At 49.6% G+C, this 16,343-nt stretch overlaps 1 protein-coding gene across 1 annotated transcript in view; it reads left to right on the top strand.

The window, feature by feature from the left end:
* Positions 1–16,343, top strand: part of LOC140428257 (phosphoenolpyruvate carboxykinase, cytosolic [GTP]-like) — a 446,086-nt gene that overhangs the window by 22,410 nt on the left and 407,333 nt on the right. Inside the window, exon 7 of the mRNA XM_072514529.1 lies at positions 3,337–3,432. Within this exon, the coding sequence (XP_072370630.1) occupies positions 3,337–3,432 (96 nt within the window). The remainder of the gene's footprint in view (positions 1–3,336; positions 3,433–16,343) is intronic.

Here is a 16,343-nt window from a genome sequence, read left to right as displayed (position 1 = left end):
AGGAAGCAGTCCTACGCAATCAAATAGGACCCTTGTAAAAGGTTCCCCAAATGCTGGAATGGGTATTAAGGGTGCTGGTTTTATCACTGCTTGAGGTTTCCCTATCACTTGACATGTGTGACATGATTGACAAAATTTAACTACATCTTTATGTAGTCCAGGCCAATTAAAACGTGTCTGGATTTTAGCTTGAGTTTTCCTTATTCCCAAATGACCTCCCACTGGTACTTCATGTGCAACTCGCAACACCTCCTTTCTATACCCTACCGGCAATACTACTTGATGAACTTCTGCCCACTTTTCATCCGCCAGTATATGTAAAGGTCTCCATTTTCTCATCAAGACATCATGTTTACGGTAATAACATGCTGGTATACACACAGATTCTTCTTCTGTGTATGCTTTCTGATATATCCGTTTTATTTCTTCATCTTTTTTGTTGTAACTCTGCCAATTTTCCTGAACTAAAAATATCCGCCTCATCCTCCACCTGTTCTTGTTCTTTTTCAACCATCTGATCAAAAATCGTTTCTGATAATTGCACTTCAACATCATCTTCACTCTTTCATTTCTCCTCTTGTCTTAACCTATGACTTTGCAACCTCGTTACTACACAATCCAGAAAAATCCCAGGATATTCGTCCTTCAACACTTCAATTGGCTGATTCTCCACTGGCTTATCAACCACAGTAGGCATCACTCCCACCTGCGATCCAGCTATATCATTACCCAAGATAAACTGTATTCCTGGATAAGATAGTTTCTCTATTACTCCTTCACCACTCTTCACTGGACTTTCCACTGAAAACATTTGAAACTTTTCATGTCTCGTCCACCTTCCTGGATTTCTTTTTTAATCTGAGGTACGCTCCCCTTATTATCTCCCATCAGATCACCTTTACCTTTACCACTTGAGTATTTCTCATGTACCAAGTTTCTATCCCTCACAAGCTGAAACTGAAGTCGGAAACCAAGCTTTGATTTATGAACTAATTCATAATCATCTGCCATTTCTGCTGCGAACCTCGCAGTTTTAACCCTCTGCTCTTCCACATGAGTTCTCACTACATCAGGAATTGAATTTTTAAACTCCGCCAAAAGTATAATTTCTCTGAGAGCTTCATACATTTGGCCTATTTTCAAAGCCCTATCCACCTATCAAAATTACTCTGTTTGAACCTTTCAAACTCCATGTATGTTTGACCAAATTCTTTCCTTCAATTTCTAAACCTTTGTCTGTAGGCTTCAGGCACTAGTTCATATGCACCTAAGATGGATTTTTTCACCTCCTCATACGTCCCAGATACCTCCTCCGGTAGTGATGCAAACACTTCACTAGCCCTATCTACCAGCTTTGTTTGAATCAGTAATACCCATATGTCCTGTGGCCATTTCATTTGTTTAGCCACCTTCTCAAATGAAATGAAAAAGGCTTCCACCTCCTTCTCACCAAACCTTGGCAATGTTTGGACATATTTAAATAGATCCCCACCAAGCTTTCGACTAAGACGCTCTTTCTCACTATCCTCATCACGATCATCCAACTGTACGTTTCCCTTTACGTCTGCCAATTTTAACTGACTGTCATGTTTCATGGCCATTTTCTGAAGTTCAAACTCTCTCTCTTTATCTTTTTCCCTGATCTGTATCTCCCCTTCTCTTTCTTTTTGTTTTGCTGGGTCTATTCTTTCGGTTTTCCTTTCTTCTCTCTCTTTTTCCTCTCTCTCTCTTTCTCTTTCTTTTTCCTCTCTGTCTCTTTCATATTCAAGCTGCTTTAATTCTTGCTCATGTTCCATTTGTTTAATTTGTAACTGAATTTTTGCCATTACCAATGAGTCAAACTGTATCTCAGGCAACTTTAAATGCTTAGCTACCACCATAATTACCTCATCTTTTCGCATTTTGTCAGGTAATGTTTACTGCAATGTTTTTGCCAAATCTAACAGTCTGCTTTTAGTTTCTGTCCTAAGGTACTGCGTGTGACCATCTCCACCCCAAAAAACTTCTGAGCCTCTGAATGAGCCATTGTCCACAACACACTCCTCACTTAAACTAGAATACCACACCTGAAAAGCAACCACAATATGCTCACCCCTCACTGTCTTTAAGTTCACTAAGCCAATCCAATAGATAGACTTGTATCCCGGACGAGCCCCCAATTTGTTATGGGCCAGAGTTTAGACAACCCCAAAGTGTATCATGGAGTTCACCTGACCCACAACTTTTAATAAATTGTGGTATGGGGAGCACACGGCCCACTCTACAGGTGTGGTACAGCAGAAATGGAAAAGTATTTTTTTAAAGCAAAACAATGTTTATTCTATGAACTCAAGTTAACCTTTTTTAAAACATAGTGAACAACTTAGCAACCATTAATTCAAATACAACCCCCAAAGAATACAACACTAAGTAATCCGTAAACTGCCCTTTTAACATCCATAAGACTTAAAACACCTTTTACCAGAAGCACATCAGGTTAAAGTCACTACTGTTATTAGTTTTAAATTACCAGGATTGATTTACAGTCTTTAGGTTACAGAGAGAGACTCTAATACACCTTCTGGCTGTGACTGCAGCTATCCAGCTCTGAAAACTAAACTAAAACACACCTTGCAGCAAACGGAAGTAAACCCTGCCTAAAACGGAAGTAAAAAGCTGACAGACAGCCCAGCTCAACCCACTCTGACATCACTGTAGTAATAAACACCCATTTCTTAAAGGTACTCTCACTACAGATATTTATATACACACTCATTTATAAACACCCGTTTCTTAAAGGTACTCTCACATGACATAATTGACCTTTAGTTGTGGACCATCCCACAAGGTGGAAACATCTCTATCTCAAATCTGTCAAGTGCTTTCACAATCTTATAGACCTCTATCTCAGAATCCCTTATCTTTCTATTGCTCAACAAAAGAGCCTCAACCCACTCAATCTTCCCTGATAGGTACAACTTCTCAGTTCTGCCATCATGCTTGTAAATCTTTCTTATCCTTCTCTAGGGCCTTTTTATCCTTTTCATAAAATGGAGACTGGAACTGTGCACAATATTCTAGTTGTGACATAAATTGATATAACTTATCTGCTTTGCAGCTCTATCCCTTTAGTTGTTAACTTGTTGTTAAGCCTTGTTGCTTATTTTGTTCTTAATAAACTGCACAACTGCAGTTTCAAATGTTGTAAATGTGTATCTCCAGATCCCTTTGTGCCTCCTGGTTTGGCACTTATTTTCCAAAGAGTGTAAAGCCTTCTTTGGTCTGCCTATCAAAATATACTATTTCACACTTATGTATGTTCCTTATTTCAAAGACATTCTTTGGTATTTGTTCCAGGAGTCCCTCTGGTGTATGAAGCTTTCAACTGGCAGCATGGGGTTTTCATCGGAGCAGCCATGAGATCAGAGGCTACAGCTGCAGCAGAACACAAAGGTATGAGAGTAATAGAGGGAAAGAGAACACTGGGATAGAGAATACAGGGACACTGGGACAGAGAATACAGGGACACTGGGACAGAGAACACAGGGACACAGGGATACACAACACAGGGACACTTGGATAAACAGATACAGGGACACTGGGATAGAGAAAACAGGGACACTTTGATAGAGAAAACAGAGACACAAACACAACACAGGGACATGGGATACAAATCAGAGGGATACTGTGATGGAGGAAACAGGGACACTGAGAAACACAGCACAGGAACACTGGGAAAGATAGCACAGGGTCACTGCGATACAGAACACGGACACTGGGAAGCACGGTACAGGGACACTGGGAAAGACCACAAATGGACACAACAAAACATAACTGGTATACAAGAAACAGGAACAGTGGGTATGCACCACAAGGACACTGGGATACACATCACAGGGACCTGTGTACACATTAGGACACTGATACGCAACACAGGGACACTGGGATATACATCACAGGTACAGTGGGATACATAACACAGAGACACTGCGATACACAACACTGGTACACTGGGATACATAACACAGAGACACTGCGATACACAACACTGGTACTCTGGGACACATAACACTGGTACACTGGGATACACAACACAGAGACACTGCGATACACAACACTGGTACACTGCGATACACAACACTGGTACACTGCGATACACAACACTGGTACACTGGGGTATATAACACAGACACTGCGATACACAACACAGGTACAGTGGGATACACAACACAGAGACACTGCGATACACAACACTGGTACACTGCGATACACAACACTGGTACACTGGGGTATATAACACAGACACTGCGATACACAACACAGGTACAGTGGGATACACAACACAGAGACACTGCGATACACAACACTGGTACACTGGGATACAAAGCACAGAGACACTGCGATACACAACACTGGGATACACAACACAGAGACACTGCGATACACAACACTGGTACACTGGGATACAAAGCACAGAGACACTGCGATACACAACACTGGGATACACAACACAGAGACACTGCGATACACAACACTGGTACACTGGGATACATAACACAGAGACACTGCGATACACAACACAGGTACACTGGGATACACAACACAGACACTGCGATACACAACACTGGTACACTGGGATACACAACACAGAGGCACTGCGATACACAACACTGGTACAGTGGAATACATAACACAGACACTGCGATACACAACACAGGTACAGTGGGATACACAACACAGACACTGCGTTAGGGGCAGCACGGTAGCCTTGTGGATAGCACAATTGCTTCACAGCTCCAGGGTCCCAGGTTCGATTCCAGCTTGGGTCACTGTCTGTGCGGAGTCTGCACATCCTCCCCGTGTGTGCGTGGGTTTCCTCCGGGTGCTCCGGTTTCCTCCCACAGTCCAAAGATGTGCAGGTTAGGTGGATTGGCCATGATAAATTGCCCTTAGTGTCCAAAATTGCCCTTAGTGTTGGGTGGGGTTACTGGGTTATGGGGATAGGGTGGCGGTGTTGACCTTGGGTAGGGTGCTCTTTCCAAGAGCCGGTGCAGATTCGATGGGCCGAATGGCCTCCTTCTGCACTGTAAATTCTATGATAAATTCTATGATACACAACACTGGTACACTGGGATACACAACACTGGTACACTGGGATACACAACACTGGTACACTGGGATACACAACACAGGCACTGCGATACACAACACTGATATACTGGGATACATAACACAGAGACACTGCGATACACAACACAGGTACAGTGGGATACATAACACAGACACTGCGATACACAACACAGGTACAGTGGGATACATAACACAGAGACACTGCGATACACAACACAGGTACAGTGGGATACATAACACAGACACTGCGATACACATCACAGGTACAGTGGGATACATAACACAGGCATACTGGGCAGCATGGTGGCCCAGTGGTTAGCATTGCTGCCTCATGGTGCTGAGGTCCCAGGTTCGATCCCAGCTCTGGGTCCGTGTGGAGTTTGCACATTCTCCCTGTGTTTGCACGTGTTTCGACCCCACAACCCAAAGATGTGCAGGTTAGATGGATTGGCCACGATAAATTGCCACTTAATTGGAAAAAATGAATTGGGTACACTAAATGTATGAAAAAAATGGTTAGGTGGGTTGACCATACTAAAAGAAAATTGGCCCTTAGTGTCCAAAGATGTGCAGGTTAGGTGCAGTTACGGGGATAGGGAGGGGGCTAGTGAGTCTAGGAAGGGCACTCTTTCAGAGGGTTGGTGCAAACTCGATGGATCAAATGGCTTCCTTCTGCGAAAAATAAGGGCAGCATGGTGGCACGGTGGTTAGCACTGTTGCCTCACAGCTCCAGGGACCTGGGTTCAAATCCCGCCTCGGGTCACTGTCTGTGTGGAGTTTGTACATTCTCCCCATGTCTGCTTGGATTTCCTCTGAGTGCTACGGTTTCCTCCCACAGTCCAAAGATGTGCGAATTAGGTGGATGGCCATGTTAAATTGACCTTTAGTGTCCAAAACGTTAGATGATTCCCCAGACTGGGAAACAGAACAACCGGACACTGGGAAACGGAACCCAGGGACACTGGGAATCACAGCACAGGGACACCGGGAAACACAGCACAGGGATACAAGGATACATACACTGGGACACTGGGGAACAGAAAACAGAGATACTGGGGTGCACAACAGAGGGACACTGCGATACAGAACGCAGGGACATTGGGATGGAGGAAACTGGGACATATAACACAGGGATACTGGGAACTAGAACAGAGAGATACTGGGATAGAGAACACAGGGATACAGGGAAACAAAATACAGGAAAACTGGGAGGGATCACACAGGGACACAAACATAACTGGTATACAGGGCACAGGAATACTGGGATACAGGGAATCACAACACAGGAATTCAAACTGGGAAACAGAAAGCAGGAACACTGTGAAACACAATACAGAGACAGTGGAAAACACCACACAGGGAGATTGGGTAACACAGCACAAGGACACTGGGAAATCCAACACAAGGGCACTGGGGCACTCAACACAAGGATACTGGGATACAGACACAGGGACACTGGGGAACAGAAAACAGATATGTTGGGGTACACAACAGAGGGACACTGTGATGCAGAACACAGGGGCACAGGGATGGAGAAAACTGGGACACAACACAGGGACACTTGGATACACAACACAGGCACACGAGGATACAGAACGCCAGGACACTGGGAAACAGAACGCCAGGACACTGGGAAACAGAACGCCAGGACACTGGGAAACAGAATGCAGGGACACTGGGAAACGAAACACAGGGACATTGGGAAATGGAACACAGGGATACTGGGAAAGAGAACTCAGGGACACTGCGGTACAGAACACAGGGGCACTACTATTGAGAAAACTGGGATACACAACACAGGGACACTGTGTGGTAGTCACCACTAGTAGTATATTACATGTATTACGGCACTGCCCATATATTAGAGGTACATGGGTAAATCTCTGCCAGCTGGCTCTGCTTTCCTGTGCTGCAGCCATTCTGGTTCCAGCTACAGGAGGCACAACATCTTTGCTCAATAAAGTCTCGATTGTTCCACTATTTTTGTCTTTGTGGTAATTGACGGTGCATCAATTTATTGAGCAAAGATTTTTTAAACGATGGATCTCCGCATCAAGCCTGATCGCCTGCAGCTGAGCCCTCAAGCAGCCAACGCTACGTCCGCCTTTGACCACTGGCTAGCCTGCTTCGAAAGCTACCTCAGAACAGCCGCTGAGGAACCCTCAGACTCACAGCAGCTCCAAATCCTCTATTCACGGGTGAGCCCTGACATTTTTCCCCTCATCCGGGATGCGCCCACCTACTCTGAAGCGATGCAGCTCCTGAAGGGACATTACGTTCGACCAGTAAATCAAGTACACGCCAGGCACCTCCTGTCCACGAGACAGCAACTCCCCGGGGAGTCTCTGGATGATTTCTGGCGTGCCCTGCACATCCTAGGTAGGAACTGTGACTGCCAGGCAGTTTCGGCAGTCCCGCACACAGAACATTTAATTAGAGACGAGTACGTCACGGGCATGAAGTCTGCGTACGTCCGCCTACGGCTACTGGAAGGGGGTACGCTTGATCTTGCGGGAACTAGGCAGCTCACTAACTCGTTAGAAGTGGCCTCCCGTAACGTTCGGTCCTATGCCCCCGACCGTGCGGCACTATCGTGAGCATCATGGGCCCCACCAGCTGCCGACTCCAACTCACAGCAAGCCTGCGCCGTGCGGCAGCCAGCCAACTCTGGGGGGCCCAAGTGTTATTTTTGCGGGCAAAGCAAGCACCCCAGGCAGCGCTGCCCGGCGCGGAGCGCGACCTGCAACGGGTGTGGGAAGAAAGGACACTTCACTTCTGTTTGCCAGGCCCGGTCGGTTGCCGCTGTTTCCAGGCCCGGCATTTCTACACCCCCCACGTACGACCCAGGGGCGCCACCAACTTCCTCATCACATGCCACGTGCAGCCCGTGGGGGCCGCCATCTTCCTCACCACAAGCCACGTGCGGCCCGTGGGCGCCACCATCTTTGGCTCCATTTTGGATGGCGTCTCAGGACCCCTGCTCGTCTGGCCATTCATCGCCCGCTGCTACCTCCGCAACCGCTGACCAGCCTGGGACCTCCCAGCATCTGCCGTAGCTAGTCTCTATCACCCTGGATCAGTCCCGGCCCCGCAACCGCGATGACGACGGTGAAGATCGATGGGCACGAGACGACCTGCCTTTTTGACTCCGGGAGCACAGAGAGCTTCATCCACCCCACTAAGGTAAGGCGCTGCTCCCTCCTGGTACACCCTGTCACCCAGAAAATATCCCTGGCCTCTGGATCCCATTCCATGGAAATCCGGGGTACTGCATCGCGACCCTCACCGTCCAAGGCGTGGAGTTAAGCAACTTCCAGCTCTACACCTCCCACACCTCTGCGCTGCCCTGTTACTCGGCCTGGATTTTCAATGCCATCTCCAAAGCCTAACTTTAAAATTCAGCGGACCCCTACCCCCCCCTCACCGTATGCAGCCTCACGACCCTTAAGGTCGACCCACCCTCCCTGATTGCGAACCTCACCCCGGATTGCAAACCCGTTGCCACCAGGAGCAGACGGTACAATGCCCAGGTCAGGACCTTCATCAGGTCGGAGGTCCAACGGCTTCTGCGGGATGGGATCATTGAGGACAGCAACAGCCCCTGCAGAGCTCAAGAGGTGGTTGTGAAGACTGGGGAGAAGCACAGGATGGTCATTGACTACAGTCCGACCATCAATCGGTACACGCAGCTCGACGCGTACCCCCTCCCACGCATATCTGACATGGTCAAACAGATTGCGCAGTATCGAGTCTCTTCCACAGTGGGCCTGAAGTCCACCTACCACCAGCTCCCCATCCGCCTGGTGAACCGCCAATACACTGCGTTCGAAGCAGATGGCCGCCTCTATCACTTCCTTATGGTTCCCTTCGGCGTCACTAATGGGGTCTCGGTCTCCCAGCGAGAGATGGACCGAATGGTTGACCGGTATGGACTGCGGACCACCTTCCCGTACCTAGATAACGTCACCATCTGCGGCCACGATCAGCAGGACCACGACGCGAACATCCAAAAATTCCTCCAGACCGCCAAACTCCTTAACCTCACGGACAATAAGGAGAAATGCGTGTTCCGCACCAACCGCTTAGCCATCCTTGGCTATGTCCTGGAAAATGGAGTCCTAGGGCCCGACCCCGACCGCATGCGCCCCCTCATGGAACTCCCTCTCCCGCACTGCCCCAAGGCCCTGAAACGATGCCTGGAGTTTTTCTCCTATTACGCCCAGTGGGCCCCTAATTATGCAGACAGGGCCCGCCCACTCATTCAGTCCGCAGTTTTCCCCTGGCCCGCCAGGCCTTCAACCGCATCAAGGCTGACATCGCCAAGGCCATGATGCACGCGGTCGTCGAGTCCCTCCTCTTTCAGGTGGAGAGCGATGCATCGGACGTAGCGCTGGCCGCCACCCTCAACCAGGCGGGCAGACCCGTGGCCTTCTTTTCCCGCACCCTTCATGCCTCCGAAATTCGGCATTTCTCTGTCGAAAAGGAGGCCCAAGCATTGTGGAAGCTGAGATATTGGAGGCATTACCTGGCCGGCAGGAGATTCACTCTCCTCACTGACCAACGGTCTGTTGCCAACATGTTTAATAATACACAGTGGGGCAAGATCAAAAATGACAAGATCTGGAGGTGGAGGATCGAGCTTTCCACCTATAATTACAAGATTTTGTATAGCCTGGGGAAGCTCAACGAGCCCCCTGATGCCCTATCCCGCGGTACATGCGCCAGCGCACAAGTGGACCGAGTCCGGGCTCTCCACGATGACCTCTGCCACCCGGTTCTTCCATTTCATCAAGGTCTGCAACCTGCCCTACTCCATTGAGGAGGTCAGGACCATCACCAGAGGCTGCCAGGTCTGCGCAGAGTGCAAGTCGCGCTTCTACTGGCCAGATCGAGCGCACCTGGTGAAGGCCTCCCGCCCTTCTGAACGCCTCAGTGTGGACTTCAAAGGGCCCCTCCCCTCCACCGACCGCAACATGTACTTTCTGAATGTGATCGATGAGTACTCCCGATTCCCTTTTGCCATCCCATACCCCGATATGACTTCTGCCACGGTAATTAAAGCCCTGCACAGCATCTTCACTCTGTTTGGTTTCCCCACCTACATCCACAGGGATCGGGGATCATCCTTCATGAGTGATGAGCTGCGTCAATTCCTGCTCAGCAAGGGCATTGCCTCGAGCAGGACGACCAGCTACAACCCCCAGGGAAATGGACAGTGGAGAGGGAGAACGGGACGGTCTGGAAGGCTGTCCTGCTGGCGCTGCGGTCTAAAAATCTCCCGGTCTCCTGCTGGCAGGAGGTCCTCCCGCTCCTCTCCATCCGATCGCTCCTCTGCACCGCGACTAATGAGACCCCTCACGAACGTGTGTTTGCCTTCCCCAGGAAGTCCACCTCCAGTGTCTCGCTCCCAACATGGCTGACAGTTCCGGGACCCGTCCTCCTTCAGAAGCATGTGCGGACCCATACGTTGGACCCCTTGGTTAAAAAAGTCCACCTCTTACATTCTAACCCGCAGTACGCCTACGTGGCACACCCCAACGGGCGCCAGGACACAGTCTCCCTCTGGGACCTGGCACCCGCTAGATCCCCACCCATGACACCATACCTGACACCGCCCCCCCTCTCCCTGGTTGCATCTTTCACCCCTGCACCACTCATCCTCCCTCCAGCGAACCACACTGCAGCCGCCACCCCAGCAGGATCCGTCCTCCCACTGGTTCCACTCAGGGGTGACAAAGACGAGGACAACACGCTCCTGGAATCGCAGGTGACCAAGTCAGCGCCCACATCACCACCAGGACTGAGGCGATCGCAGAGGAGGGTCAAGGCCCCCGACAGACTTAACTTGTAATATTTTCCACCACCCCCGCTGGACTCTTTTTTTAAACAGGGGGTGAATGTGGTAGTCACCACTAGCAGTATTATATGTATTACGGTAAGGCCCGTATAATAGAGGTACATGGGTAAATCCCTGCCTGCTGGCTCCGCCCAGTAGGCGGTGTATAAATGTGTGTGCTCGCTGGTGCTGCAGCCATTCTGGTGGCAGCTACAGGAGGCACAACATCTTTGCTCAATAAAGTCTCGATTGTTCTACTATTCTCGTCTTTGTGGTATCATGGAGTTCAACCAACCTCTCCCTTTAATGGATTTGTTGCTTTTCCTAGCACACGTTTAATCTGCAACTGAATTTTTGCCATTTCCAATGAGTCAAACTCTATCTCAGGCAACTTTAAATGCTTAACCACCGCCTTAATTACCTCATCTTTTCGCATTTTGTCAGGTAATGTTAACTGCAATGTTCTTGCCAAATCTAACAGTCTGCTTTTTGTTTCTGTCCGTAAAGTACTATGTGTGACATTCTCCACCCCCAAAAACCTCTGAGCCTCTGAAAGAGCCATTGTTCACAACACTCTCCCCACTTAAACTAAAAGACCGCACCGGAAAAGCAACATTCCTTCACTGTCTTTAAGTTCACAAAAGCCAATCCAATAGATAGACTTTTATCCCCCTCGAGCCCCCAATTGTTATGGGGGAGGCGTTTTCAGAACCCCAGAATGTATCATGGTGTTCAACCAACCTCTCCCTTTAATGGATTTGTTGCTTTTCCTAGCACACGGCTTGTTCCCTAGGTGTGGGATTACAATTATGGACACGTGGGTCTTTAAACACAAAACACTTTATTCCATGAACTCAACTTAACATCTTAAATAAACATTGGATCTCTTAACACCCCTTACTTCAAAGATAACTCAGAAAATATGGCAACAGTAAATAATTCCTTAAAATGTTCCTTCAAACTTCCAAGAGACTTAACACCTTTAAACAGAATCACATCAGGTTAAAGGCTTCACTATTATAAGTTTAAATCACCCAAATTATCCAGAGATAGTCTTTCATGGCAGATATCCAGTTCACTGCAAAACACAGACACACATCCAGCTCTTTTCAAAACTGAAACTAAAAACCTGCAAAACTAAACTGCAAAATGGCTGACCTGACCTCAGCCCCACCCATGCTCTTACATCAGTTCTCTTAAAGGTACATTGCTTAAACATCCATGTCTTAAAAGTACTCTCACATGACACCTCCAATGTCGCACAGCTTCCACAATGGCTTGGGCCTCCTTTTCGACAGAGCAGTGCTGAGGCATGGAGGGTGCGGGAAAAGAAGACCACGGGTCTGCCCGCCTGGTTGATGGTGGCGGCCAGAGCTACGTCTGATGCATCGCTCTCCACCTGAAAGGGGAGGGATTCTTTGACCGCGTGCATCGTGGCCTTGGCGATGTCCGCCTTGATGCGGTTGAAGGCCTGGAGGGCCTCAGCCGTCAGGGGAAAAAATGTGGACTGAATGAGTGGTCGGGCCTTGTCCGCATAATTAGGGACCCACTGGGCATAATAGGAGAAAAACCCCAGGCATCGTTTCAAGGCCTTGGGGAGTGGGGGAGGGGGGGTTCCAGGATGGGGCGCATGCGGTCGGGGTCGGGCCCTAGGACTCCATTTTCCACGACATAGCCAAGGATGGCTAAGCGGTTGGTGCGGAACACGCATTTCTCCTCATTGTGTGAGAGATTAAGGATTTGGCAATATGGAGGAATTTTCAGAAGTTTACGTCGTGGTCCTGCTGATCGTGGCCGCAGATGGTGACGTTATCTAGGTACGGGAAGGTGGCCCACAGTCCGTACCGGTCAACCATTCGGTCCATCTCTCGCTGGAAGACCGAGACCCCATTAGTGACGCCGAAGGGAACTCTGAGGAAGTGATGGAGGCTGCCATCTGCTTCGAACGCAGTGAATTGGTGGTCCTCCGGGCAGATGGGGAGCTGGTGGTAGGCGGACTTCAAGTCTACTGTGGAAAAGACTCGATACTGCGCAATCTGTTTGAACATGTCAGATATGCGTGGGAGGGGGTACGCGTTGAGCTGCGTGTACCGGTTGATGGTCTGACTGTAGTCAATGACCATCCTGTGCTTCTCCCCAGTCTTTACTATTACCACTACTTGAGCTCTCCAGGGGCTGTTGCTGGCCTCAATGACCCCCCTCCCGCAGAAGCCGTTGGACCTCCGACCTGATGGCGGTCCTGACCTGGGCACTGTACCGTCTGCTCCTAGTGGCGACGGGTTTGGAGTCCGGGGTGAGGTTCGCAAACATGGAAGGTGGATCGACCTTAAGGGTCGTGAGGCCGCAGACGGCGAGGGGGGGTAGGGGTCCGCTGAATTTTAAAGTCAGGCTTTGGAGATGGCACTGAAAATCCAGGCCGAGTAACAGGGCAGTGCAGAGGTGAAGGAGGACGTAGAGCCGGAAGTTGCTGAACTCTACGCCCTGGACGGTGAGGGTCGCGATACCGTACCCCTGGATTTCAACAGAATGGGATCTGGAGGCCAGGGAGATTTTCTGGGTGACGGGGTGCACCGGGGGGGGAGCAGCGCCTTACCGTAGTGGGGTGGATGAAGCTCTCTGTGCTCCCGGAGTCAAAGAGGCAGGTCTCTCGTGCCCATCGATCTTCACCGTCATCATCGTGAGGTTGCGGGGCCGAGACTGATTCAGGGTGATAGAGGCGAGCTGCGGAAGATGCTGGGAGGTCCCGGGCTGATCAGTGGTGGCGGAGGTAGCGGTAGGCGATGAACGGCCAGAGGAGCAGAGGTCCGGAGGCGCGGTCCAAAATGGCGGGGACGATGGTGGCACCCACGGGATGCACATGGCTTGCGAAGGGGAAAATGGCGGCGCCACTGGGTTGCACGTGGGGGGTGTAGAAATGCTGGGCCTCGAAACAGCGGCGACCGACCGGGCCTTGCATACAGAAACAAAGTGTCCTTTTTTCCCATACCCGTTGCAGGTCGCACTCCGCGCCGGGCAGCGATGTCTGGGGTGTTTGTTTTGTCTACAAAAATAACACTAGGGGGCCCCCCAGAGTTGGCTGGCTGCCGCACGGCGCAGACTTGTGGTGAGCTGGAATCGGTAGCTGGTAAGGCCCACGAGATTGCCGCATGGTCAGGGGCGTAGGACTGAACGTTACGGGAGGCCACTTCCAAAGAATTAGCGAGCTACCTAGACCCCTTCAAGATCAAGCGTATCCCCTTCTAGTAGCCGGTGGCGGACGTACGCAGACTTCATGTCCTTAACGTCAGCATCTCTAATTAAAAGTTTGGTGTGCTGGACTGCTGAAACTGCCTGGCAGTCACAGTTCCTACCTAGGGTCTGCAGGGCAGAGTCTCCCCGGGGAGTTGCTGTCTCGTGGCCAGGAGGTGCCTGGCGTACACTTGATTTACTGGTCGAACGTAAAGTCCCTTCAGGAGCGCCATCGCTTCAGAGTAGGTGGGCGCATCCCAGATGAGGGGAAAAATGTCAGGGCTCACCCGTGAATAGTGGACTTGGAGCTTTTGCGTGTCCGAGGGTTCTTCAGCGGCTGCTCTGAGGTAGCCTTTGAAGCAGGCTAGCCAGTGGTCGAAGGTGGACGTGGCGTTGGCTGCTTGAGGGCTCAGCTGCAGGCGATCAGGCTTGATGCGGAGATCCATCGTATAAAAAATCTTGTTGAATATATTGATGCACCGTCAATTACCACGAGACGAGAATGGTGGAACAATCGAGGCTTTATTGAACAAGATGTTGTGCCTCCTGTAGCTGGAACCAGAATGGCTGCAGCGCAGAAGAGCACACACATTTATACGCCGCCTACTGGGCGGAGACAGGAGGCAGTGATTTACCCTTGTACCTCTATTATACGGGCAGTGCCGTAATACATATAATATACCACAACCACAGGCACTCAACACAAGGGCACAGGGATAGAGAACACAGGGATATTGGAAAACACAACACAGGGACACTGGGATATGCAACACAGGGACACTGGGATAGAGAACACAAGGAGACTGAGGTAGAGAATACTGGGAAAACGGGTTTCACAACACAAGGACAATGGGATGGAGAACACAGAGAGATTGGAACACAGAACACAAGGCCACTGGGAAATATAATGTTCACTGAGATACACAATGCAAGGTCACTACGAGACAGAACAAGGATGCTGGGCTACATAACACAGAGACACTGGGAATCACAATACAGGGCCACTAGGATGCATAACACTGGGGTAATGGCACAGAGCACAGGGAAACTGGGATACTTAAAACAGGGACACTGGGATAGAGAACACAGGGACCCTGAAACACAGCTCAGGACACTGCGATGCACAACAGGGACACTGGTAAACACAACACAGGGTCACTGGAGTACAGAACACAGGGAATGACAACACGGTGACACTGGGATAGAGAACACGGGGACACTGGGATAGAGAACATGGGACATTGGGATAGAGATTTATACACTGGGAAACACGGGTCCTTGATCGACACTCGGGAGGCTGACAAGCTGCAGCCACACATACACATTACACTCCCCACCCACACTTATCCAAGCCAAAAACATGACACTGGTTGTGCTGGAGTACACTCATCCAGCTGATGGGTCGTCTGGGACCAGAGGCACCTAGGGAGGTGCTCTGGGGGGACACCTATATGACCCGTGGCAACAGGTTCAAAGTGTGCTGTTAGCTGTCAGCTGCATGGCTGCCGTGCACAACACAAGGGCACTGGAGTACACAACACAGGGAAATACACACAAGGACACTGGGAAATACACACAGGGACATACAAATAGGGACACAGGGAATTACACACGGGGACACAGGGAAATATACACAGAGACACTGGAAAACATAACAGAGACACTGGAAAACTCAACACAGGAATAATGGAAAACTCAAACAGGGATACTGGGAAACTCAACACAGTGACACTGGGAAACACAAAACAGAGACACTGGAAAACTCGAACAGTGACACTGGCAAACTCAACACAGACACTGGTAACACAACACAGAGACACTGGTAACACAACACAGAGACACTGGGAAATACAACACTGACACGTTGGAAACACAACACTGACACTGGGAAACTCAACACAGAAGTGGAAACACAACACAGAGACACTGGGAAACTCAACACAGAGACGTTGGAAACATAACACAGATACTGTGAACTCACACAGAGATACTGGGAAATCAACACAGAGACACAGGGAAACTCAAAACAGAGACGTTGGAAACATAACACAGATACTGTGAACTCACACAGAGATACTGGGAAATCAACACAGAGACACTGGGAAACACAACACAGAAGTGGAAACATAACACAGAGACAGTGGGAAACTCAACACGGAGACACTGGGAA

The sequence above is a fragment of the Scyliorhinus torazame genome, chromosome 8 (assembly GCF_047496885.1).
Source record: "Scyliorhinus torazame isolate Kashiwa2021f chromosome 8, sScyTor2.1, whole genome shotgun sequence".
Lineage (NCBI taxonomy): Eukaryota > Metazoa > Chordata > Chondrichthyes > Carcharhiniformes > Scyliorhinidae > Scyliorhinus > Scyliorhinus torazame.
This window is presented reverse-complemented; position numbering and strand designations above follow the sequence as displayed.